General features: G+C 45.2%; 10 protein-coding genes across 10 annotated transcripts; 4 read left to right on the plus strand and 6 right to left on the minus strand.

The window, feature by feature from the left end:
• Positions 1–1,521: 1,521 nt before the first annotated feature.
• On the minus strand, positions 1,522–2,838 carry VE01_10148 (uncharacterized protein; the record flags this gene model as incomplete). Its single annotated transcript, XM_018279554.2, has 4 exons — positions 2,619–2,838; positions 2,543–2,560; positions 1,716–2,473; positions 1,522–1,662 (listed from the first exon to the last, which is right to left on the minus strand). Exons 1-4 carry the CDS (start codon positions 2,773–2,775, stop codon positions 1,522–1,524), a joined length of 1,074 nt encoding a protein of 357 aa, XP_018125583.2. The 5' UTR covers positions 2,776–2,838.
• A 563-nt stretch (positions 2,839–3,401) lies between these two features.
• VE01_10149 (uncharacterized protein) lies at positions 3,402–4,043 on the plus strand (the record flags this gene model as incomplete). Its single annotated transcript, XM_018279555.1, has 1 exon — positions 3,402–4,043. The coding sequence occupies one exon, from the start codon at positions 3,402–3,404 to the stop codon at positions 4,041–4,043; it is 642 nt and encodes a 213-aa protein (XP_018125582.1).
• An 801-nt stretch (positions 4,044–4,844) lies between these two features.
• Positions 4,845–5,891, minus strand: VE01_10150 (uncharacterized protein). The gene has a single exon (XM_018279556.2). It carries the CDS (start codon positions 5,697–5,699, stop codon positions 4,911–4,913), a length of 789 nt encoding a protein of 262 aa, XP_018125567.1. The 5' UTR covers positions 5,700–5,891; the 3' UTR covers positions 4,845–4,910.
• Positions 5,892–9,564: 3,673 nt separating this feature from the next.
• Positions 9,565–11,976, minus strand: VE01_10151 (uncharacterized protein; the record flags this gene model as incomplete). The annotated part of the gene is made up of 8 exons (XM_018279557.2): positions 9,565–9,810; positions 9,893–9,997; positions 10,057–10,204; positions 10,254–10,594; positions 10,667–10,995; positions 11,045–11,446; positions 11,501–11,726; positions 11,872–11,976. The coding sequence occupies 8 exons, from the start codon at positions 11,974–11,976 to the stop codon at positions 9,688–9,690; spliced, it is 1,779 nt and encodes a 592-aa protein (XP_018125568.1). The 3' UTR covers positions 9,565–9,687.
• A 239-nt stretch (positions 11,977–12,215) lies between these two features.
• Positions 12,216–15,294, minus strand: VE01_10152 (uncharacterized protein; the record flags this gene model as incomplete). The annotated part of the gene is made up of 8 exons (XM_018279558.1): positions 12,216–12,788; positions 12,843–12,934; positions 12,981–13,091; positions 13,152–13,326; positions 14,160–14,390; positions 14,448–14,686; positions 14,748–14,849; positions 14,904–15,294. 8 exons carry the CDS (start codon positions 15,292–15,294, stop codon positions 12,216–12,218), a joined length of 1,914 nt encoding a protein of 637 aa, XP_018125565.1.
• Positions 15,295–15,803: 509 nt separating this feature from the next.
• On the minus strand, positions 15,804–16,159 carry VE01_10153 (uncharacterized protein; the record flags this gene model as incomplete). Its single annotated transcript, XM_018279559.1, has 2 exons — positions 15,804–16,051; positions 16,105–16,159. The coding sequence occupies 2 exons, from the start codon at positions 16,157–16,159 to the stop codon at positions 15,804–15,806; spliced, it is 303 nt and encodes a 100-aa protein (XP_018125566.1).
• Positions 16,160–16,455: 296 nt separating this feature from the next.
• On the minus strand, positions 16,456–16,686 carry VE01_10154 (uncharacterized protein; the record flags this gene model as incomplete). Its single annotated transcript, XM_018279560.1, has 2 exons — positions 16,456–16,593; positions 16,645–16,686. The coding sequence occupies 2 exons, from the start codon at positions 16,684–16,686 to the stop codon at positions 16,456–16,458; spliced, it is 180 nt and encodes a 59-aa protein (XP_018125571.1).
• Positions 16,687–17,205: 519 nt separating this feature from the next.
• VE01_10155 (uncharacterized protein) lies at positions 17,206–17,864 on the plus strand. Its single transcript, XM_018279561.2, has 2 exons — positions 17,206–17,646; positions 17,706–17,864. Exons 1-2 carry the CDS (start codon positions 17,351–17,353, stop codon positions 17,824–17,826), a joined length of 417 nt encoding a protein of 138 aa, XP_018125572.1. The 5' UTR covers positions 17,206–17,350; the 3' UTR covers positions 17,827–17,864.
• A 1,721-nt stretch (positions 17,865–19,585) lies between these two features.
• ACE1_2 (copper-binding transcription factor) lies at positions 19,586–20,004 on the plus strand (the record flags this gene model as incomplete). Its single annotated transcript, XM_018279562.1, has 2 exons — positions 19,586–19,743; positions 19,794–20,004. The coding sequence occupies 2 exons, from the start codon at positions 19,586–19,588 to the stop codon at positions 20,002–20,004; spliced, it is 369 nt and encodes a 122-aa protein (XP_018125569.1).
• Positions 20,005–21,413: 1,409 nt separating this feature from the next.
• Positions 21,414–24,701, plus strand: VE01_10157 (uncharacterized protein). The gene is made up of 2 exons (XM_018279563.2): positions 21,414–22,414; positions 22,465–24,701. Exons 1-2 carry the CDS (start codon positions 21,489–21,491, stop codon positions 24,212–24,214), a joined length of 2,676 nt encoding a protein of 891 aa, XP_018125570.1. The 5' UTR covers positions 21,414–21,488; the 3' UTR covers positions 24,215–24,701.
• The last annotated feature ends 1,179 nt before the right edge of the window (positions 24,702–25,880 follow it).

Here is a 25,880-nt window from a genome sequence, read left to right on the forward strand (position 1 = left end):
TGCGAGCTCAATTCCGAGTTCTAGCTCAGAGTGGGAGCTCCTAATTCTAAGCTCAATTAAGAGCTCTGGCGCCTGGCGGAGCTGTGGGTCAATTAGAGCTTCGGGCTCAAAATCACTCTCAAATATCAGGCCTATGGTTGGGTCTTCCTGCTCAATTCCAATTGACAGATCCTTCTAGGCCTGACTATTAAGCCAGTTAATGTGGGAGCTCCGCTCTCGGAATAGAAGCTCAGCTAGCGCACACCTAATTGTAGAGTGGATTTGGGTGTTCATTACAAGCGTGACCTTAAGCAGCCCCTCTTTCCATTCTATAGACCCATGATCTATTTTCTATGCCTAGAGCTTATTCTTAACTAGTCCATTTGCCTACTTAACTAGGCCTTACGTTTATAGTAATCGTAGTGCTCTATTTACCACCTAAATTCTATACTTCTATAGTAGAATAAGGAGAGCCCCTTTAAATTCCTTCCTATTATTAGCTTATATAATCTTAAGAGGTAAGAAAGCTATAATAAATTAAGTAAAGCAGTCTGAAATTAGCTCTATATGCTTGCTTTTTAATAGGTAAAGCTATATATACTTTAAGAAGTAATCCTTAAATATATATAGAATTCATTTATACTACCCTAATAGCTTATAGCATATGTTAATTAAGTTAATTTAAACCCTCTCCTACGCCTGTCTACTTATAATAGGGACTAATAGAGCTTTTATAGTATTTAGTTAGTTTAAGGTATAATTCTTACACTATTTAAGTATAAACTTTATATCCTCTCGCTTTATTCTATAGTACTATTGCTTAATTATAGCCTACACCTTATTCTAGCTTACGTATAGAAGCTTAAGGTACTCTTCTATAATAACATTAAAGACCTCTACTTTCTAAACTACATATTAAGCGTTTAAGTGCTATACATTGCTTTTTCTATAGAGCTTATTATCTATAAGCTTAAAATTAGACTACATATGATGCTTAAGAGCCTTTACTTCTTTATATGTTACTTTAAAAGCAGCTAGGTTCTATAGTATTATGTATATACGCTCCTATTTATTATATAAGAGCTGCTTACGATTATAGTAAGTTATACTACTTATATAAGCTTTAAAGGCAGTACGTACATTGTTTGAAAATGGATTAATTGAAGTAATAGTAGCCATAATTGCGTATATAGGTGTATAATATGAAGCTTCAATACTCTATTCTACTATTCTAACTACCCCGCTTCTTGGCAGGTTGGCGGTTGGGCTGGCCGAACCACCAACCCAAAAGTTGGTGGTTGGGCCGGCCAGTTGGCCAACCAGAATAGTTGGTGGTTGGGCCGGAACATATATCATAAAAACTTCAATTGAAGATGTATCTACGATACTGCAAAGCTTTCTGTTGTTTGGAAGAAGAGCTCGTTGTAGCGGAACTAGAGGAGTAGATTCGCTAGGACTAGGTTTTTTCGAAGCAGCTTGCTCAGTCTCAACTAATTCCAATACTGCACGATCTAAAGATATAAAAGGCCCTATAGATAGACACTATTCCTCCTCCAATCCTTGAAACAGCGCCGTCGCATTCTTAGAATTGATCTTATCCCTTTTTTCGGAATCCATCTCATAGCTCTCAAGGTCTTCGATGAATGCAGGATAGGCCGGAGGAGGAGCATAGGGAAAATCGCTCTGTACAATCATTAGCATTCTACACATTGAAAGGGCTGCAGAATTTTACATACCCCATACAATATGTGGTCATGAGGAACCATCTTAAACAGCATGTCTAGAACCTGTGGGCTTGCTGAGAGCGCCACATCGTAATACATGCTGCGAAAGTCTTGCATCACCTTCTCGTACGTAGTGCCAGTCACGTAGGAAGCAGCAACGCCAGGGGCCTTGCGCAATGGTGTAGCACACCGGCTGATCAGGTAGGGTAGCGCACCACCAGCGTGCGACAAAATGACCTTGCAGTCTGAATACTTCTGGCGCGTGCCCATCATAATCATATCCATAGCCGCACGCGTTGTCTCGTGGGGGTAGTCGATCATAGGCTGTAGTAGCTTATCGTTCACTTTGGCCGTGTCAACAGGGTGTGTAGGATGAACAAAGACCACGACCTTGCGCTTGTGAAACTCTGCCCAAATAGGCTCTAGAACAGGATGGCCCAAGTATGTGTTAGCATCTCCGTAGCGCGTAAATATCACCACTCCGTCGGCCTTTAGCGTGTCGAGGGCGAATCTTAGCTCTGCTAACGCAGCCTCTGTATCGATTAAGCTCGGGAGGTTGGCAAAAAAACCAAACTTGTCGGGTTGCTTATTACGGAGATTAGCTGCATATAAATTCAATTGACGTGCCAGATCGTATGATGCTTGTCCTTCGAGGATGCATGCTCCAGGCGCCGTACAGGAGAGGATCGCTCTTTTGATACCAAGACGTTTCATTACAAGCTCAGAGCTCAAAGGCGTCCATCGTGGTGTTGGCCAACCGCTAGGGTCCCCTAAAATAAAATACAGCAGGTCAGGCTGGATTGTTCATACCGTGATAGATGGGCAATTGTGAGACTGACCTCCGGCTTCTGTGACAGCTTCACACTATGATATTAGCGACTGAAACGGAATTGTTGCAATGACCTATTAGCAAACCTTTAGCATAGAAGTCTGGCACGAAATGATGGTGGGTATCAATTTTGTTGACAGGTGGGCTAGGGATCCAACCCATGGCTTTAGCTTGCAGCCAGTCGTACACGTGGTCAGCCATATTGCTCAATAGTTGGCGTATTAGAGAGATAATTATACACATGGAATGCTAGATTGAAATGGAAGGAAAGGGCTGAGGTGCGGAGGTGCAGATATGAACATTATGACGATAAAGAGTTGCAGGATGATCAATACCGCCGTACGTCGCCTACGGAATCGTCCACGGATGAAGCCTCACTTTCGGAACCAACCCGACGGGTAACTCGCTTCCCCTGATCCGGCAGCAAATGGGCCTCAAACCATATACCCCATACCCCGTACCCCATACCCCATTACCCCAGAAAGCTTCCACCTCATCCCTAGTGTAACTATGACATCTAAAACCCTAGAATGCCCACAGTTTCGCCAAATCAGTTTAAGCACGTATAGTGGACCTGTAGACAGATAACAGAATCAGAAATCGCCCGGAGGCATTCCGAATCTAGATGTATAAGTAGAAGGTCACAACCCGGTGTACACTATTCCACTTGTTAAAATCTAGCTTGTCTAGCGATCTTCATCTTTCTACTAGATAACGCAATTTCTATAGACAGTACCATGCATATATTTGCGAGAATTTCAGCTTTTGTGTCAGAGCCCTTGCTACCTCGGAAATAAAAGGAGGCAGTGCTTGCAATGCTGGCGGTAGAATTGATGTTCATTCTCACTTTTTGCCCCCAGTGTACACGGATGGTTAGCAGCCTGTGCGAGTTTCTTTTTATAACTGATAACCTGATGATTTCTCTCGCAGTACTCGCTGCTCATGGCGGCGATCCGTCCGGATGGCCAACACCAAAATGGGATCTCTCTTTGACAGATTCGCTCAACGCAAACCTCAGAATTGCTACCTCCATCCTGAGCTTAACCTCCCCCGGCGCATCCATTATTGAATCAAATGTCACTGGCGCACGTCTGCTTGCTCGGGAAGTAAACGAATATGCTGCTGCAATAGTCCAAGCTCAACCAAAGAAATACGGCTTTTTTGCCGCCCTCCCGCCCCTCACAGACCTATGTGGTACACTGACCGAGATCGCCTATGCACTCGACGTTTTGAAAGCCGACGGCGTAACGCTCTACACACGCTACGGAGACTCAAATTTGTATCTCGGACACCCGCAATTCTCTTCTATATGGCAGGAGCTGAACCGGAGAGCCGCCGTCGTCTTTATTCACCCAACTACTTCAGTCTACGCAGAGCCACTCAATTCCTTATTGCCACAGCCGGCCCTCGACTACCCACATGAAACAGCACGCACAGCCTTCAATATTGTCGCTAGTGGCCTCCTTACTAAAATCTCGAACTGTAAGGTGATCCTGTCCCATGCGGGCTGAACAATCCCTTCATTGATCGGTCGCATCGCCTTCGAAGCACCCTATACTGCCGCGGGTATTTCGTCAGATTTGATTTTTGCAGCCTTCAAGTTTTTCTACTATGATCTTGCGCTTCCGGGTAGCCAGAATGGACTATCGGGGATCACACAAGTTGCTCTGTCGATAAATATACTATTTGGTTCTGATTTCATATACGCGCCAACTGGGGGGATCAACGTGCCATACCACGGCCCTGCTCAAGACTCATGACTGACAGCTAGAGAAAATATGCAGGTAACTACTGATAGATGGGGCGGCTGGTGCTTGGTAGTTGATGATATTTGTGTATGGAAATGTGAAGATAAATGGCCTTTGTGGCAATTTGATATCCGTTGTCTATTTAACTATAAGGGATGACAGGTAATCCCCCTACGTGACATGGGTCAGACGCCCTTTCCCCGTATTCTACCCCGCAAACCCCATACTTTTATACTTCCTAGCGCCTCATTTATTACGGACCTCGGCCGCTCATTCGGAGCTCACGGCATTCTTCCGAACTAATCTGAGTGGTTTATGCCATACGAAGATTCCCCGTCTCCTAAAACTTCTACTCTCTATGTTCCTTGCTCGACAAGGTAGGAATTCTATAATGGCAAAGCATAGCTGGCATGAAAATATATTTGGTGCTCCCCATAATTATTTAGAGCAGGAGAAATCTAGCAGCATGTCAGAGACTTGCCATGGTAACTGAACACAAGAACCGGCATCAACTATTAAAGTGAGGGTGGCACATTTTGTTATAGTTTAAATATCTTTCTATACCTATTTAGAAGCACTCCTCGTATATCTTTATTGCCATTACGATAGGGTTAACCCCAGTATAGTGCCTTAATCCACAGACACCTTCTTGGGTTTGTCCCAGCCCACAGTATCGGTCGCATGTATCCAATCCATGATTCCAACAGTACTATAGTTCACATTGAACTTCTCGTGATGCAAATCGTGAATTTGGGCTGGAGGCAGCTTTACAAAATCGTATCCACTATGGTCTGCTGCCGCTTCCCATAACTCAAATGCAACGAAGACCATAGAAGATAGCAAGTGTGCTCTTCGAAGCGCTAACGGCAATACAATCGGCATTACATTTGCTGTTATATGCTCAATGGGATGGGCGTATTGTGCGGAAAATGCCATAGGTGCGGTAAACGTATGATGCTTTTTGTGTACGTATTTGTAGATTCTAGGGTGGTGAAACGCTCGATGGATATAGTAGAATGACATCTCCCGGGCGATTAGGGCAAAGACAAAGTCGAAGGCGATAGTTGAGAGAGACGGCAACGCGCGAGTTACAAGAAAGGCGGTCTTGTCCCAGCCAACGGCGTTGCGTATGAGAACTTGAATCACTACTCCGAGTGCTTCATTGAGCCCAACATGCTTGATACAGTGTCTAATCTGCTCCCAGGATGGCTGTCGGCGCTCGGATTGAATCTTATGTCGATTAGAGAATGCGGGAAAGAGTAGATCTATCCCGAGGTAGATAGTGGCTGGAACCCAGAAGGCCAGGAATTGTACAGACACTATCACAACAAACTCAATGAGAGAAGCCGGGTAGCTTGAGTAGGCTACTGACCATAGCTGGTCGAGTGGGTCGGTTAATCGTGTCCAGAGTGTAGCCATTGTAATTAAAAGGATGGTACGGAAGTATATGCTTTAGAATGTGAAAATGAATCGACTTAAAGGGCTCGTGTCGCGAAGATGATATCAAGTAATCCTAGGCTCATGATGCTTCTTACCACTTTTGCGCACGTCGTTTATAAATTTATGTAAATGTCGTTGTGCACAAAGTGGTTATCATCGGACATTCCGAAAAGCTCGGAATAGATTATGGGACGTCGGATCGTTTGTGACTAGGCGCGGAGGATGTGAGAGAGGGATGTCGGATCGTTCATGACTAATCGCGGAGGATGCGGAAGGAATCTCGGATCCTTTACGGCTTGGAGGCCACAACGGGTGGCGAGGGGTGAAGTTGAGGGGAACCGAGACCTCAGTCATGTTTCTTTCTTTCCAGTCTCGTACTGTAGCCCAATATATGATTTCTAGCGACTCATATTAATTAGGCCGTCTGGTATCTAATACAGACTTACTATATCTTAATTCTGCCCATTCTATAGTTCTGTTCGTACTGTATGGGGTTTAAGAGTGTTATGGCGAAGATAAGAGCTAGAATAAAGAAACCTACATATATATACAGAGCTATAAATACATTTCTAGGACATATTATTAAGTTCAGGGTTAGAAAATTAATTCTAATCATAATTATTTAGTTATAACGTATTTCACAAGCGAGTTGGCCACCCAAACGAGTTGGCCACCAAAACACCAAAACGCGTCAACTTAACAAAAGTCAATATGCCACAACCAACACAAGCCCAATCCTCTAATCAAGAGGGTAGAATACTATTAGCTATTCAGGCACTGAAGGAACATCAATTTAAGAGTGTCCGAGCTGCTGCATTATCGTACGACGTGTCACGTAGCACCCTTACCAACAGAATGAATGGAATGACCTCTCGACGCGACTCTACCCCTAACATACAGAAGTTAACTCCGTACGAAGAGTCAGCTCTCGTTCGGTATATCCTCGACCTAGATTCACGTGGATTTCCGCCCCGGCCACAGGGTGTGCAAGAAATGGCAGATCTTCTACTCTCTGAACGAGGCAAGAGCCCTGTTGGGAAGAATTGGACTACTAACTTCATAAAGCGTCGTACGGAAATTAAAGCAAAGTTCAGCCGGAAGTATGATTACAAACGAGCAAAATGTGAAGATCCTAAGATAATTCAAGCGTGGTTTTCTCTCGTACGAAACACAGTTACAAAGTACGGCATCTTAGAGCAGGATATCTACAACTTTGATGAAGTAGGTTTCGCAATGGGAGTTATTGCTAGTGCTAAGGTAGTTACAAGCTCAGAAGCAAAGAGCCGTCCGAAGACTATACAGCCAGGAAATAGAGAGTGGGTGTCAATTATCTAAGGTGTTAATTCGTACGGATGGGCACTCCTGCCATTCATCATTTTTAAGGCGCAGAATCACCTCTCTACTTGGTACGAGGACTTAGAATTGCTAGACGATTGGGTAATTACACTAAGTGAGAATGGGTGGACTTCTAATTTAATTGGGTACGAGTGGATTCAACACTTCGATCGACATACAAGTACTCGTACGATCGGATCCTATCGCCTTCTTATTCTCGATGGACATGAGAGCCACCTCTCAGCTCAATTTCAGCACTACTGTATAGAACGGAAGATAATCACCCTCTATATGCCACCACACTCCTCACACATTCTTCAGCCGCTTGACGTGAGCTGCTTTGCTCTACTAAAGCTTTCGTATGGACGTTAGATTGAAACCTTCGTACGGAACAGGCTAAACCATATTACGAAACTCGAGTTTCTCTCTGCATTTAAAGAAGCATTCAAAGCTACATTTACAGAGCAGAACATTAAGAGCGGATTCCGAGCAACAGGGCTAGTTCCGTACGAGCCACAGAGTGTCCTCTCTCACTTAAATCTACACTTAAGGACTCCGACCCCTCCTATAGTTGAGAGTAATAATTGGACTTCAAAGACTCCTCAAACTATAAGGGAGCTTGATTTTCAAATAGAGCATATTAAGAACCGTGTCGTACGACATTAGAATAGCTCTCCTACCTCAATTAATGATGCTATTAGCTGCCTTGTTAAGGGGGCACAAGTTATGATGCATTCTGCTATTCTACTCAAAGCAGAAGTTAAGGCTCTACAAGCAGCAAATGAACAGAAAAAGAGGAGGGAAAGGAAGCGCAAGAGGCGTATAATGCAAGGGGGTAGTCTCTCCGTACGAGAGGGAGAGGATATCGTTCAAAGTGCTGAAGTTGAAGCTCAAGTCCGTACGGAGGTGGCAAGTGAGAGTAGTCGGCAGGTAGGCTCTAAGGGCCGACAGAAGCGCTGCGGCTTATGTGGTATTATGGGCCATAACTCCCGTACGTGCGAGAGGCACGAGGATTCAATTACGATCGAATAAGGGTCATTATGTAGGGTGGTGGTGTAGAAGTAGGCAGTAATAGTCAAATTTGGTGTTTTAGTGGCCAACTCGTTTGGGTGGCCAACTCGCTTGTGAAATACGTTAATCATAATCATAATTAACGTATTTTACATGCAAGCTAGTTATATAAGTAAGCTAGTTATAAGAACACTAAAATCTAACTATTCTAACTACTATCTACTATAACTACACTACCCTATATAATAACCCTTAATTAATTATAATTAATTCCTTATACCTTATATATATATAGGAGTTATAGCCTATAATACTATATACTCTATAGCGCTTTTATTAGCCCCTAGAGCTATAAGGATGCCTCCTTACTTAGGTTGGTTATAGTTGTTACATAGCGCCCTTAAGACTTAGGGCTATTATAGTTTAATTATAACTATAAGCCTTAAGCATATAGCATAAGGAAGCCTTAGGTAAATAGGGAGTTAGCTAAGTTAGAGGGGTTTTAGGTATTTAAGGAAATAGGAACAGAGAGTTCTCCCTTTATCTTTTTTATATCCTTTATAGTAGACCTATAGGATTATACTAACTCCTATCTAACTTATACGCCTATATATAACTACTTATAATATAGTGCCCTATGTTCTTATAGAAGCTTAGCTAGCATACACCTAATTATAGAGTAGATTTAGGTGTTTATTACTAGTATAACCTCTAGTAGCCTATCCTTCTATTCTATAGACCTATAGTCTATTTTCTATACCTAGAGCTTATTCTTAACAACTCTATTTACCTACTTAACTAGGCCTTAAGTTTATAGTAACTATAGTACTCTATTTATTACCTAAATTCTAAACTTCTAGAGTAGAATAAGGAGAGCCCCTTTAAATTCCTTACTATTATTAGCTTATATAATCGTAGGTAGTAGAAAGGTAGTAATAAATTAAGCAAAGTAGTCTATAATTAGCTCTATATGCTTACTCTTTAATAGATATAGCTATGTATACTTTAAGAAGTAATCCTTTATATAAAGAATCTATTTATATTACCCTAAAGGCTTATAGTATATATTAATTAGGTTAATCTAAACCCTCTCTTATGCTTAGCCTATAGTAATAGAAACTAGAGGAGCTTTTATTATATTTAGCTTTCTATATAGCTATTATTAGTAAGCTAGAAGTTAGATAGCATACAGTGCTTAAGGTTAACAGCTTCCTTATTTTGTGGTTTCTAGGCTAGGTTGTTAAGAATATTACGCATAGAGCTCTATTTCTCATATAAGAGTTGCTTACGATTGTAATAAGTATCACTGCTTATATATGCTTTAAAAGCAGACCGTACATCATTTGGAAACGGGTTAATTAAAGCAATAGTAGTCATAATTGTAGTATTATAATATAGAAGAAGTTAAATTTTCTACAATATACTCTACACCGCCAGTTGGTGGTTGGGCCGGAACATATACGAAATAAGTAAGGCATTCCGTTTATTAATCTGTGTCATATAAATACATTGCTAACCCCTATCATAACTATGAAATATCCTCGAGAACCAATTACGATAACAACCCAAGAAATTTCCTTACAAGTGCAACGACTTTAGTGTACAGCTCATTTTGCTAGTTTTAAGCAAGAACGTGAACTTGTCTTGTAACCAGCCAAGGTTTGCCCCACGCTCTCGACAAATAAAAGCAAATCCCAATAACAGAAATGCTAGCAGTAAAGAATGAGAAATTCGTGCTGGTCGACTACGCACTGGGGCCTGCAAATAGAAAAATTTAGTAAACAAACCAGGAGAAACGATAGAGAGGCAGTAAGAGACAACTATACCTTAACAATCCAGTCGCCCCACGAAGGAACGAGACTGCGGTACCAAAAATATGCTTGACTCCATGGATATGACATTGAGTTCCATTGATTTTCTTTGATGTACCACTAGTTTGATGTTAGATATCGCCAAGAGTGCAGAGTGACAACTAGGGAATTTCGCATACCGACTTGCATCCTGCAGACCACACTCTCCTTTTAAGCTCATTTTGCATGTGGTATATATGTTTCTTTTCCGCCTCGTAACGAACCTCCATGCTTGCAGCCTTACCACGAAGGACAGGGGACAAAATCCTCAAGGCGTAATTGATCATGCTAACAATCGTTAGCAATACTCATTTAATTAACCTATAATGTAACTTACTTCTCAGAAGCCATCAAGGCGGACGTGTGCCCAGTAGCAGCATTGGGGCCCAAGAGAAGAAAGAAATTCGGAAAGCCGCTCATGACACTGCAGTTATAGGCAGAGGGGCCGCCGAAGTTCGCCCAGTGCTGGGTGAGAGAGACGCCATCGCAGCCATGTACTTGGAGGGGATCGAGAAACTCGTTTGTTTTGAAGCCATTAGCAAGCACAATTACGTCGGCCTTGATGATGCCGCTCTGTGTCTGTAAGCCTTCGGGTACAATTGAGAGTACTTTTTGGTCCGTGAGGTTGAAATTCGAGGAGTGTAGGCTTTCAAGGTAGCCATCATTGAAAATTCGCCGCTACAGTGGTTAGCTAGGAGCCGCAAATGACATAACTAGAGTAATATATTAGAATTATGGAATAGCAAATACCTTGCAAGCTACATCAAAGTCTGGGATCAGGAGGTCGTGGTATTTCTCGGGTGCCTTCTCTCTCATGAACTTCTCGACAATGCGGCGTTTACGAGCCCGTGCTAGGGCTCCTATTGTGTTCATATAGAAAAGGGGGAAGTCAGACTCGGCGATGGTAAAAATAAGAAATCTTTGGAGAGACATCGCTCCCGGAACGTTTCTCAAACACCATCTCGTGAACGGGGTGCTTTTAAAATTGGTTGCTTCGAATATCCAGTGCTTGGTGCGGATAATCTGCGTCAGGCTTTTGACCTGTGGTACTAAGGCCGGGACGATTTGCGCTGCAGTACCTAGAAATAATAAGTGCATAGACGATAATGCGGGTAGGCTCATACTCACAACCGTTTCCGATAACCACTACATCCTTGCCTTTTAGATCGACCGAGTGGTTCCATCTGGCAGAATGGAAAACTTCTCCCTTAAAGGATTCAAGACCTGGTATGTCTAACTCCCTGGGCTGAACTAATTGCCCAGCTGCACTGAAAAGGATCTGACATTCGTGTAAGAAAAGCTCCCCGGTCAGCTTATCACGTATTTGCAACAGCCACCGAGAACCTCCTTCGAGCCAGTCACATCGTTCAACGTCACAGTTAAATCTCATCTTTGACGGCAGATTGTACTTCTCCGCAACGCCCATGGCGTATGCTTGAATTTCCTTGCTAGATGGCATGAGTTTCGTCCAATTTGGATTTTGTTCAAAGGAGAAGCTGTAGAGTGCACTGGGTACATCGCAGGCACAGCCTCAAGTTAAGATTTAGTTGATTTATTACACGAGAAGGAGTAGTCCGTACTCACCTGGATATGTATTGATCCACCATGTCCCGCCGGCTTCTGGGCTTCGCTCAAAATAAGTGATGTCGTCGACATCATACCAGCGCTTGAGTTGAGCACCCAGGCCAATTCCTGATAACCCTGTTCCAATGCAAGCAATAGTGCTGTAGGAGGGAAGGCACACGGCCTCCTTTTTTGTCGAAGATGCCATATCGGACAAGTGAGTGAGGAGGATAGATCTGAGAACCGTCTACAGTTGTTAGAAGAATGATGCAGCAAGAAGTTCCTTGATAAACCAAGACCAGTTGGGGAGAGTTAGGTAAAATAGGTCTCGTCCAGTTGTCCACTATCATATGCCCATGTTTCTCGGTCGCGACCCGCATTGCCCCGCGTACGGTCTGTCTCTCTTGTGGGCACTTCCTCATGACCATCGAATCGGAAGTCCCGGAGGCATCCGGGAACCCTCCCCGCGGGTCATTCAACGGAGGGTTCCGATCCATAGTTTGCAATACCTGTTGCTTCGGATAAAATCATCTATGTTCCGACCCCATGGATAGATCAGATTCGTGGTTATGTCGGAACAACTACGTCCGGTAGACGTCTGCCGGAGGTAGGAAGCACAAGCGCCTATTTTCAAATAGAGTTGTGCGGACTAACTGAACAATTTAGAGAAATATAGCCAGACTCGAATATATTCGTCCTCACGCGGCCTGTGTGTACTCTAGAGACTATATACCATCTACTCCGACCTCAGACTTTTGACGGCAAAGCAATCAACCACCCAATTCCCCAGACGGGTAGTGAATTTGCTTGGTACCACACAACCCTCAAAGTCCATATAAGTCTTATCGTGTGCCTCTTTCCAATCAATATGCACTTGAACATCCAACCCTTCTAAATTCTTTAGGATTTGGCCGAACTCAATAATGTGGTCACGAAACAATTCTTCCCCCCCACCAGTCAGATATACCCTGCGCACAACTTTGCCTAAACCATCCCACCAGTCTCTATTCCCGCACAATGGCATTCCCCATGCTCGTTCATTCTGCCTTTCGTCGAAGAATTGTGAGCCTCTTAGTAAATCTTGCCCCCAGTCACGAATCACTGGAATGGAGAGTAGGTCAGCATGTTCGTTCTCCCGATACGACGCCGTAGTCAGATCAAGTGATAAGAGTGGCGAGATTAAGAAACATCCACCCAAAGGTTCTGCTAAACGCAACACGGGGAATGTGTCGTCCGGATACTGGAACATGATGTGGGACAGTAGACCAAGGCTCAGGTGGGCACCGGCAGAGTCGCCTCCGATGACAATCTGCAAAGCTTGTAAGTTGGGTTGACTCCAACTCCGCGAGTATAATAGCTTTACCTGCGACGGAGGATATCCAAGATTTATAATATGATCGAGCGCTAAAGCTGCCTGCCTCATTTGCTTTGGATAAATGTTTTCGGGACAGAGGCCTAGATCTATTAGCAGCGCCAAAATATGCGTGTGGGGGTACATTACTGTAGTCAAGCAAGGCGACGCAAACTGACTGCTCTTTCAATTTCCCTGCATTTCGAAAATAGTCTGCCCACTCAATATGTCCTTTGGAGAGTGGCAAGACGTAGCCGCCACCTATACAATTGTCAACCCACTGTTGACTTAGCAGGGTCTAAACGTAGGACGAAAGCTAACCGTGAAGAAATAGGATGACCTTGGAACTTTCTTCCCGAAGACCAACCCAGAAAAGCTTGGCCTCGCCGTCTTGCAGGGTCTCTATGTAGTTATTGATGCTTTCTTTAGCCTGGACATCTTTATTAGCCACCCAGCGTTGGAAAACTGCATATCCAGATGGCAGGAGGAACTGAAGCTGTTTAGGTTGAAGATAAGTCAGAAAGGTTCGCAAAATTCCATTTTTGACCGCAACTTTTAATTCGAGACCTCTTGATCTTGCCCGTAGGGTGGCTCTGATTATGCTGATTATGGCCATGGGCATAACTAGAATTCGGTCAGCAGCCTCCGAGCACGGCAGTAGAAAACAGAATACCAAAAAATACAATGCGCAGCGCAATCGAAACACTGTAAATCACACGCATGATGCTGGATTTTAAAGTCGAGGAGGCGTTTCCGTCCATAATCATTTCGCAAAGAGTCGTAACTGTGGTGTAGAATAATGATATTCACTAACTTACTGTTGCTGTAATATATCGAAATCCGACATACTTGATTAGGGACCGGAAGTATTTGTTCGGACCTGTGCCGTACGTAGTCCGCTAATACCGGACCCGTCGTCAAATACTGATGGAAAAAGTTAGGGGCGGGTCCGGGTTTCCGAAGCACCCACCCACCCAGGTCGTAGTTTACAAACAAAGCGAAGCTGTGAAAATTTCAGAAGAGCTCAACGCGGGATTTCTATTCTAAAGGGTAGTCTAATTATTTAAAGTAGGCGATGCACAATTCCCAAAAGTGAATTGTAACAGGGAAACAGATAACACACTAGAAGGCAAAATTAAACGAAACTTCAGGGAGCTTCCTTCAACCTCCCTGTTTCTGGATCGATTATCTGCCGTCCTTTAAAGTTCACTCCGAGATCTTCCGTTCCTTTCCTAATGATGTGCTGGATCCAGTCTGGAGCCCCCCGCTTTTCAGACAGATTGTTGATTAGTCATTTTGTAAGGTGTAATTATGAAGGGGGAGACTTACAATCCAAGCCACATAACGCATCAAGCCAGGCATGAAGATCGTGCGGCTGTAGCCACAATATATCGTGTTGACAATTTCATCTCCGACTGTGTCGACGTGGAGCAATGGTAGAAGGAACTCGCTCTGCTTCGTTTTGCCATCGAAGAGTGGTGTTCTTGTAAAGCTAAGTACAAGAAGGGAGTTCCTAACAGCTGGAGACTGGTAGCGGTATCGAAGTTCTAACCCAAGTGACTAGACAGCGAATTTCAGTTTGATGGTCCTAGAGATATAGGGAATGGCAATCTGTACCTCGTGAAAGGCAACCATGCCCGCTTTCGACGCCGAATAATCTGCGAGACCAGCAGGTGGAATAAATGCGCTCATAGAAGCAACGTTGATAATGTGCCCGTGGTTTCTAGTCACCATACCAGGCAAACATTCCTTGGTCATGAGGAAGGCTGCCAGTAAGTTGATTCGAAATGTTAAGTCATTGTCGTAATAGGTGCCGTCGGCAATGTTGAACCCTCTCGAAAGGCCTGCATTGTTTACTTAATTGACCGGTTAGCCAGGTAAAATGCAAGTATAATGAAAAGTGATATGGTATCTTACACAAAACTGTCGGAGAACCATTTTCCTCTCGAACTCTCGCCATAACACTTTTAATCTGGGCCATGTCACTTAGGTCGCATTTATAATAAGTGATATTTTGGGCTTTCCGTGTGTAAGCAATTTAAAGAGAAATACAGAACCCCAATCGTGACTTACATGGGGAAAAGCTCAGAGGCGAGATATCCAGGACTACCACACGATTTCCTTCCTTTGCCATACGTATAGCCACACTAGCTCCAATCCCACTGCTCCCACCCGTGATCAGCACCAGCTCCTTCTTTGGATTCCATGGTTTTGCTCTTGTGAAATTGTTATTCGCCCCCCAATTTAAAAACTGGTTTACCCAAAAGACCCCCCCTGTTATCGCGAGGAGTGTTGAGCTTTTCTTCAAGTAGTCGAGCTGCAACTGCTGACAGAGTAGAAAGAATGGTATATTAATCAATGGATTAAACACAGTTCTGGCAAGAATAAAGCCGATAGGATCTATGAATAGTCCTTCCCGCGGGATAAGTCTTTTTCGTGGGATTGAAAAGGATTTGTAGGCCATTTTTATGAGATATTGGTGGTATAATAGAAACAGAGCTGGTGCGGAGATGGATGATTGAGATATGTGTCTGGTGTTGAACCATTATGTCTAGTATAACATGAGCCGTTGTCACATGATCCGTTGTCACATGATCCGAGCTACAACCACTCATTCTCTCTGATTCCGGTTAGGGGTGAAATATCCGGAACTACTCCGGGTCTATCGGGCCAAGTCGTCGGGAGAGAGCCGATACCTCTAGCTTCTTTCAGGTGGATATAAGCCCAAAATGGCCACCATAAAGCCCTGCCCTAAGTCATCATGGCAACGTTTTGACTGATCCTTCATCAGTTCTCCAGAGTTCTAGAGCTTGGCAATTACGGTAAAGAAGGAAGGAGGGACAATTGCAAACTACAGAAAGTAGTGTTATCATTTTAGCGAGTGAAAATAAATGTACGGCAGGTCAGTCAATCGTCTTTCTCGAGTTCAGTAGCTACAACTAATATGCTGATCATTCAATGCGTGCCTCCTGTTTACATCAATTTATCAGTACCCGTTTGAGAGATTGCAGTCGCTGCTTTTTCATCCTCTAACGTTGATCTTTCTACGATATCCAGGACCCTCTTAGCGGCCTCCTCTGCTGAAACTGGACCTTTGAAATGTGGCGCGTAGGAAATGGTCTTTGCTCCTACAACTTGCAGTCTCTTCAAATGCCCCTCATTAACGAAGTGAACATTAGTTTGCAGCCACGCAAAGAATAGGCTCAAGTATAGGAGAAGAACTCACGGTTGTCAGCATTTAATGCGTCGGTATTAACCAACCCTGGGCAGATACCCAGGAAGAGGATGCCCTCCTGCTTATAAATTGCGCTGTACTTCGCTAGCGCCATGTTTACGCCAGCCTTGCTAATAGAAAGGGGCGATATCTAGCTCAAGCTCATTTACAAAGCTAATATCACCTATGCCGCTAGTAGTAGCGATTACCTTTTTGACCTGCCCTTTACGGACTCCACTATTGAAAGCGTTAACCGTGTTGATGAGGCTGGCGACGTTGATAGAGAACGAGTCCACTAGGTCTGTTTGTAGCACTTCTGGACTCTCAGTACTGCGTGCAAGAAGTAGTAAGACAATATAGTTTCAAATGATAACGGAGAATCGAACAAATCTGAAAGATTGCGCGACGACGTTACGCCTGACACAAAAGCAGCGTTGGCAATGAGATGCCAATGCCTCCTACTGTCGCCTGGACATCTGCCGCAGCAGCCTTCAGAGCAGGTAAGTCAGTGATATCCGCCTTGTAGAGTTTGACATTCTTGATGCCATACTGCGTAATGTTAGTATGTATCTTACATAGCTAGGGAAAGGTAGAATATACTCCAAGGCCTTTAGAAGCTCCTGTCACAACGTATGACGGCATTATTAATGTGTCTTCGATGAAAAGGGGTAAAATATTTATCTAGTCTAAGCGTTTTATGCTGTATGGTGTATGTTCGTGCGTATGCTGCAGTTAAGACCTATCGAGTATGCCTGTTATTACTTGTACGCCTCCTCAAAAGGTGAAATGCTGTAAGAAAACATCAGGGAAGCATTCGTTTTATCAGTTCTTTTATGACAATACAAAAACCTAAGCCTAACACCAAGCTAAGTAATCATGTAGAGGGTTGAGGGAGCGCAGAGTATCAGATCGAATTGGTTCCGGAGTTCCGGTTTGGATTTCGAATTTCCGGTTCGAATTATATCAGGTATTTTCGGTGGGACCATCCAGCTCCCCAACTGGTCAGAGTATTGGGCTTGTGATCAAGCCCAATGTCTCACTTTCAGCTGGGCTGGGGAACGCCCAATTGCTCGGGGTTTTGGGGGTTTCCCCCAGGTCTACAAATACTGTACGTAGGCCCGTAGATTAGTTAGCAATTCAATTGATCTTATTATTCTATTTACTGTATTCTACTGTGAAGCCTCTGTTCTGCTGCCCAAAGTGAGAATTCCGGCCACCGGAGACGCCATAGACGCCATACAATTTGTGTGTGGTCCCTGTATTCCGGTATCCTCTGCAACACTCACTAAACACACGCATCGCAACAATGGCATTCGCGCACATCAGCCTACCCGTGGGCAGCCACTACATCGCCATGAGAAACTTCTACACCGCCATCCTCAAGCCTCTCGGCTACGAGATCAAGCTAGGCAACGGCGAGGGTCAAGAATTCTGCGGCCTAGGCACCAATGCCTCCGGCCCTATCTTCTGGCTTGGCCTCGGCCCAAGTAACAGGACACTGCCCAAGTATGATGGCAATCTGGAGAACCGCATCGCTCCAATTCATCTGGCATTTGAGGCAGCGAGCCCCAAAGAAGTCGATGAGTGGTATGAGACCGCTATGTGAGTTCTCGTTATATGTTGCTGTCGTGATGGTGGCTGGTTACTGATTGCCGGACAAGCAAATCTGGGGGTGTTGATAATGGCAAGCCTGGAAAGCGCCAGTACTCAAGGGCTTTCTATGCAGCTTTTGTTCTAGATCCGCTAGGGAATAATATTGAGGTGGTGTACAATTTAGAATAGCAGTAGCTAGACTTTGTTGAATAATCGACTACGAGAAGCCTTGATAATTAAATCATAGGAAGTTCTCCCAACCCTTGCTGGGTAGTGAATGCCGTGTTGGGGAAGGGTCTGAAGTGTAGTCAGAGTACGTTCTACGCCGCCTTTACGATTTGCTTTGATGCATTACAATATGCCTCCTACAGATTCTTGATGCTTGCTACAGCGTTAAAGGCAAATGTGTTATGGTATATGGTCTGAGTATATCTAAATGATTTCGTCAGCCATTTATTTCGGCTGATTAAAGCGTAAAAATAAACCACAAAGCTCGAATGCTTCTAAGATGCAATCGTTCTCATCTGTATCTGCTCAATCACTATCGCGTAGAATATCGTCATACTCGGAGCCCGCATACAGAGGCAGCCTCATAGAAAAGTCTCAAATCCACGGAAGGCTCCCAACGCTATGAGCAAGGGGCAACAATCAATACGCGGCAGATGTCATTGCTGGTATTGCTAGCCTTGGCATAGACATATCGCCAGGACTGCAACTCTCTCCCATCGATGGAAGCTCAAAGGCCAATGGGTGGGTGTCCCTACTTTACTAATGCATGGGAGGCGCAGGTTGTAGTACTTGCAGCCTTCTATCTACTAGATTTAACTCCCTCCCCTAAAAAATACCACCCAATCAAGTCACTACACCTGCACAAAATCGATGCAGCTCTGTTATAGCCAATCAAGAGCCGCGTCGTCGCCTGGAGGCCACCAACGGGAGGCCACCCGCATTTAGAATGCAGTGGATTTTGTATGTCGGAGGCCACCAATATCCAAAAAGCGGCTGAATATTGGAGGCCACCCATACTCAGCCTGCTTGGGTCGCAGAATGCCTCGCCTGTCTCGCCAGTCATCACCACAGACATATATACTGTATGCCCCTCCCGCGCCCTGGAATCATTTTTCGTCACATTCAATTTCGCTTTCCGTACGCATCGAACGATTCCGAATCTTGAGAATTCTTTAACCCCGCAGGCTCACATTGTGTGCTAGCGGGGATAAGTTTTGCATTGGCATTTACTTATTCCACCAGAACCATCCTTCCAGCCTTGCGTTCAGTGTTCTATTTTCAATAAGCTTCTCGCGATCCTCGCGCGAAGACATCTTGTCTTCGCGCAACAGAAATCTCGTCGGGATTCTACGGCCATAGTTTAGAAAACCTTCCAGAACTAGATCCCACCTCATATGTCTACCCACCAGACCTTGAGGCTACATCAAACAATTATATACACGGATTAATTTCCAACCATTTCGATTTCTTTTCAGGGAACCTACCGACAGACGGCTTTTTCCCTTTCGATTACGATTACAGTAATTATTTAGAAGACAACACCATCGCGGGTTTGCCCTCTACCAGTCCTTCCTTGGCACCACCACCACCCTCACTTCATTACGCCGATATCTCGACTTCAATCGTTGCTCCTGTCGCAGCACCTCACTGGAATACGTGGAACCTTCAAAGCGATCACCCATTCGCAGCACCAGAACGAACGCCGCCAAGTCTGAGTCATTCCCCTCCGGAGCAGGGTCCATCCTCACACAGTCCGAGCCTCTCTCCTCAAGATAGGGATCGCTCTCCTCTTGCCCATAACTCGAGACGCCCTCTCAGAGACGATTACGGGAGACAAAGAACTTTCGCAACCGAAGATAAGTTGACTAGTCCAGAAGAATCATCATCTTCCAGTCTTTCATCTCCTGCACTTCAACAAAGTATTCGCACACCTCATTCTATGAGTCTTGAGCAACTGGCCAATCCCGCACCAGAATCACCTACACAAGGCAACTCTATTGAGGCTACACTCAGGCGACCAGCTCCCCGGATTCGACGAAAACCCCCGCAAATCTGTGACTCCTGTGGTAGAGTATTCACTCGTCGTTGTGACCTTAAGTAAGTATAACATTTTATCAAGGGATGGCCTAATGTTAACATTTTTACAGAAAGCACGCAAAGACCCACGAACGTGCCTTCAAGTGCACTGCTGCCGGCTGCGACCGCACTCAAGGATTCGGTCTCCAAAAAGATCTTCGGCGCCATATAGACACCATCCACCGCAAGAGCACGTTTACCTGTGACTATCCGAACTGTAGGCAGACATTTTCGAGATCTGATAACTGCCAACGACACTTCGAGGAGCAGCATTCCAACTAGTGGTTAGTACACCGTTTGCCAGTCTTAGCAGTTTACCTGTAAGTAATTAACTCTTGTTTCGTGGCATATGATTAAAATATTGACTCTCCTTGCCGGTCTACTCTTCTTTATTCCACATTTGTGACCTTTACTAAGGTGGTGGTTAGAACAGCACAATCCGCCGTCCCTCCACCCACGCTGCTACGGTAATTTGACCCTGCGGTCTGCCCTGGTCAACGGGCATCATCACTAGATATCTGAAAATGTCACCAACCTTCAGAACCCGTTCGCTTTACCCTAAACACTTCCCTGCCAAGGAAGAACTTCAAGATATGACTACGTTTCGACACGACAAGAAACTACCAGAGCATGAAATGATTAGAATTAATACAAACCCCAGTCTTGGGAATTTGGAGACCATTTGGAATTCTATGGCAGCCTATCGACCAATGAATGAACAAGTCGAGCAAGAATTGCTCTATATTAATAGGGCAGAAATCACTGTTCTTGTCATTGGAAGATTTTTAAAGGGTTGGAACATAGAATGGGGAAGTGTCCAAGTTCAATCCTCCCACGCCAGGACTGGCACGTTGTTTGGGAGATTATGTTTATGTTGTTGCTCAAACCATGGTTTAATCAGAAACTTGGCTTTGTGGGCTGCGCACAGTGTGCTCCGCTACAAAGCCTATCCCAGTTTCTGGGGCCGCCAGTGCTATGAAGTTTATTATAAAGTTTATCCCGGGTTCTGGGGCCGCTATAGATCTATTGGGATGTTTTTGAATATCTCAACCCAACTCAGATTCGATAGGGGCGACGGTGAATGATGGACACATATAGGAGCTTTAGGACATTGCAGTGCGATTAGCCTGCTGTTAATTTTGACAGCATCTCTTTTGTTTTTCCTTTCGTCAAAGCGGGTTTTTCATCCTATCGCGTGGGGCCATCCTGAACTTCGCGAAAAGGTTTTCCCTGCTGTTCCCCTGATGAGTTGGGGACAATTTCGTTGGTCACTCTTAGTTAGTCACTCTTAGTTAGCCACTCTTATTTTGATATATCTTGGTTGGTCACTTTAGTTAGTCTCAATTACTTACTCTCCGACAGTCTCAAGTTTCGAGATGAACTACAGGATATGATATCATGTGATATTCATGTCAGCTGATGCTATCGCTCCTAACAGTCTCCTTCCTCGCATGACAGGACTTTGCAAAATGCACACCACTTATTAAACACCCATGCTCGAATCTTTACACTTTGTGAGATCTAGCGCAGTCTAATTGTGATATTTTGTGATATTCACTTGCTAAGGTAAAGTTAAGATAGTCGCTATCACAGTGAGGCTAGCGCAGAGGCAGTCAGCGTTTCAGCCCTGTCCTTTAATCTAAAAAAAGAAACACATACTGCAGGCAACGGTTGACGTGGCTATGCAACATAGCCCTCCGATATTATTCCCTCCGGGATTTCGTACTGTTTTTTCTGTCAATCCCATATCAGTGAAACTTGCGATAATGTATCTCAGCGAGTTCTCTTCAAGTCAGAAGGATCAAATCCGTCGCGAAATTGCTCATGTTCTGCGCACACTTTCACCTTGCCAGCGAGAAAAAAAACCATCCTTCATCGATAATGCGGACTTTGTTTATAGTGAAGCCACCGACAGACTTGACCTAAAGCAAATTGAGAAAACTTGCCACCTCCTACACGATGCATCAATTGATTCAGTTGACACGCTCAAAAAGCTAGACGATATTACTGCGAGTTTTTTCGATCACTGGTTTGTCCCCTGGGGAGAGTGGATTCCGTCGGAAGAAGTCCTCGTCAGCAATGCTTACAATTTGATATTGCGTTTGCCGTCACATCCATTGCGTGTTGTTTGCAAGCAGACGGATGGGTTTAATCAAGTGCAAACTAGCGATGCGTCAGCTTTTTTTCGCAGACAGCTCACTCAAACTGAATGCTACATTAATCGAAATGTTATTCGAATGGCTTTGCGAGTATGCATCATTCTCGAAAGGCCACGGCAACATAGCAGAATCGCGGTGCCTTACTGGGCGATGGCGCAGGTGACCGAAGACATCGCCCTGCTTTTCGATGCAACTAGACAATTATGCGATAATGATTCCAACTTGTCTAGCAAAGACTGGATTGGCTGGTGTGTCGTCAAGTCTTTTCTGTGGACTAGTCTGCAAAGAATGTTCATGCTCTGGACATGGTCAATTACTTCGTTCAATATAAAAGATGGGTACACCTCTGAAATCATCATGAAGCATCGAATACAACAAGACCGCATTCGACCTACCATACTGTCTGAACTAGCAAGGCAAGAAGAAGATGTAATTCTACAGATGAGACCTGATCCCATGTGTCCTTGGGCCTTTCAGCTGCTTAGGAACGACGGATTCTCTCTATGCATTGATCTTCGGCGGCCCCTAGAGCAGTATGACCTCTCTGAAGCTGTAGAAGTATTAAGCTTAACCTATTTTACAGCTACCGTTTACTGTTGGGAAACAATGCCCCTCGATGTGGGGTTAGTTCACAATCCCAGCAAGTCTGTGACGGAAAGAGCTTCGAGAGCTGTGGAAGGTTCGTGGGTACAAAAGTCATTAAACAATCCGCCCACGAGTGCATTTCCAAGGACTGCAAGAAGTTGACTTGGGATGAAGGATCTTACTGTGCTTTCGAGACTCCAGTTGTCAGCATTAGAGAGACTACTATCACCCAACTAAAGTATACCAACTTAAGCGACAAAACACTCTCAATTTCGCATGTTTGGAGCCATGGTCAGGGAGGAAGACCCGAAGATGGGTTCAACACTTGCTTGCATGATCGATATGTGAAAGTTGCCGAAACACTTGGCTGCGACTCCTACTGGATGGATACGCCATGCATACCGACGGAGACAGTTCTTCGGAAGAAAGCAATTGCAAACATCAATTATATCTTTATGGAAAGCAAAGCCACCTTGATATGTGATCGGGATCTCATGGGAATCGACATATCTATCCTGAGAAAAGCGCTCAATTCAGACGCAGCTGTTAGACTGGTTGAAGGTGTTCTAATTGCTCTGCTTGTGTGCGATTGGAATGTTCGTGGCTGGACATTCTTGGAAGCAATACGAGGCAAAGACGCACTGTATTTGCTGTTCAAAGACAGCGAAGTGTTTTCTCTGAAGGATCTGTTGGTGTGTCTCGTTGACAGCGGGAACTTTGAACTTGCCAACCTCTATCTTTCGGCAGGGCATTTGCTCCCGCTTCCCAAAGACCTTGTGCATTACAGAAATGCAATGATGTATCTTCACGGCGTTGAGGAAGCCGGTTCAGTCTTGAGCCGCCGCCCTGCGTCACGACCCTCAGACAATTTGGCTATTTGGTCTTTGTTGTTTTCCGATGGAGGCCAGGCTTCCAACCCGCAACCTTCTAGTCTCAGCAAAAGCAACCCCAATTCTACTCGCGGAATTAAAGACTCTGCTTATAAATCAGCAGAGCAGTTATGGAGAAGCCAGGGCAATGTTTCTACATGTTACCTTGTTTCGAGCGCTCCGAGAATCCAGGGGGTGAGAAGAATGAGCTGGGCTCCATGCTCACCTGTTCCTGATAAAGTCGAGTCGAGGAACGGATCTAGAAGATACTATCCTTATGTTAGTATTGGGGATGAGGCTGAGAAATCTTGGATACGGCACAGTGGTCTTGTAGCAGAATGGTCGTCGTGCTTCTTTGTGGGGCAAGGTGGCGGAGATGCTCAACATGATGAATCTACAGTGGTATCTCGACCAGAATTGGCTCGCGGCGATCTCAAGGACGCTGAAGATGACGAAAGCTGGTACCATCCATTAGATTCCCTCGATATCCTCAACCGCCCTTTCAATACTGCCAAAGTGGACCTGAGGATGAAGGGCGTTCATCAATTGAATCTCCTGACAAGAATGGGTTTGAAACTCGGGAATACAGGATTCTTCCGGACTTCAGATGATGCCACGATGATTGAACTGCAGCATATATCTTCTACTTTCTTATCTGGCTTCCAGTGGGGAGTGCTTCTTCGACCTCTAACAACACCTGAACGTCAGAATCTTCAAGTGAAGCCGCTTCCGTTAGTTTATGAAGACAACCCGGCGGCTCCACTGGTAGCAGTCTGTGGATCGAATGATGGCCGAGAATGGGTGTGGCGGGGAGTTCATCTTTGGGATTCGTCTGTCGCACTTCCGTCTTTTGAGGTGCGGAAACTGTTAATTATATGATGGTGCGGTTTGATCCCTCAATTGGAAGGAGATGTAGAGGCTCATTACTTGGATATTCGGAAGCTTCAAAATTTTAACCCTATCCGCACCTAGATCCCCTCATCCTCACAACCCCCTTTTTCCCCAGCGCGGACGCACCCTCCTTCCCCCCCCCCCCCCCATCCTCCCACACAACCTACACGCACCCTCGATCTTCTGTCCCTCCCGGGATCCCGCATCATCGGCGTACCACCATCCTCCCCTACACCACCTCCAGCAACACAAACACAAGCACAGCGTCCGGCGCTTCTCCCCCCGCTGCCGTGCGCGCGTACAGCAGCTTGATGTCTCGGCAGTTTAGCTGTTGTGCGAGGATGGGCCGGGGGAAGGCGGCTATGAAAGTGCTTGTGGTGAGGTGGTGAGGTAAGGGGGGAAGGGGTTGTGAGAGGTGTATCCAGATCACTGGGACTCTTTGGTGGTTGTTATATTTCGCCGACGGCGAGAGGGATGGAGGGGTGGGAATTATATTTCGCCGAGGGGGAGGGCACGACTTTTGGGGGGGGAGGATTTCGCCGAGAGGTTGGGGGTGTTTCAAACGCCTCACCTCGTTCTGTCGAGAAAATGGCATAGTTATAGTCGCCCTACAAATACGGCACTCACATGTATGCTCACTTCTTATCCTCGGCATCCAAAATAAACACCGCATCACTGTAGGCAAGTAAATAGCCGGTGATGTGATGGTCCACAGGATATTCCAAAAACCTCTCCCTCCCCCCCCTTTCTCCACCCGGTCCAGTCCAGTCTCGCCCAGCCATCCCCATAACCGAGTCCTCGGGTCTCAGGGCCCAACGATCGGGCCTAAAAAGACCAGTCGAGATGGACGTGATCGTAGACATATGTCGTACACTAGATCAGTCCGATATGGACTCACTCACGCCTCCCTCCTCACTCAGACCTCTCGAAAAAGTGGTGTGATATTATAACCTCCTGTCTCGGAGGTATATGTGGATTCTGGGGGTCATTATGGAATTGTTGAGAATTACCACACCCCAGACCTTCACAGCATGAACTTCGCAGTGCGTGTGTTACGAGTCAGTGGGGGGTATGTGAGAAGGTGCGGCCCGCGGGATGTGGGGGCGTGGAGGTAAAGGGGGGAGTTGGGGGGGGGGGGATCGAGACACGTGTGTGGTTTTGGAGTTGTAAGTCGGTGAGGTAGGAGGTGTGTTTGGAGACGAGATGATGAGGGAGTGGGTATTATGGACAGACGAATGCTGGACGGACGGCGGTTTTTTTCGGCGTGTGTTAATTCTTCGCGCGGGATGGTTGGGCATTTTGCATGATTGAAGTGGAGAGAGGACCGGGAGGGTCGGGTCGCGACGTTATGATCCCACTTACAGGCATACATATATTCGAATCTTGCACGGTCGGTCTGTTCGGCAATGGGCAGGGCAGGGCAGGCAGGGTGAAGGGAAAGGGGATGTTGCATGTTCGAATTCTGTGGGAAGTGACAGAGTGAGTGGAGACGGAGATATACATTATGCGGTGAGTGGGTATATTTGCTTTTTGCTTTGATCTCCGATCCTCCCTCTCTGTGTGAGTCCGCGTATGTGTGGGTGTGGATGTTCCAGAGAGCGGAAGCTAAGCCAGCTTCCCCGGTTTCCCCGGAGTTTTGGAATTTTAAATTTCT

The sequence above is a fragment of the Pseudogymnoascus verrucosus genome (genome assembly GCF_001662655.1).
Source record: "Pseudogymnoascus verrucosus strain UAMH 10579 unplaced genomic scaffold scaffold_74, whole genome shotgun sequence".
NCBI classification, from domain to species: domain Eukaryota; kingdom Fungi; phylum Ascomycota; class Leotiomycetes; order Thelebolales; family Thelebolaceae; genus Pseudogymnoascus; species Pseudogymnoascus verrucosus.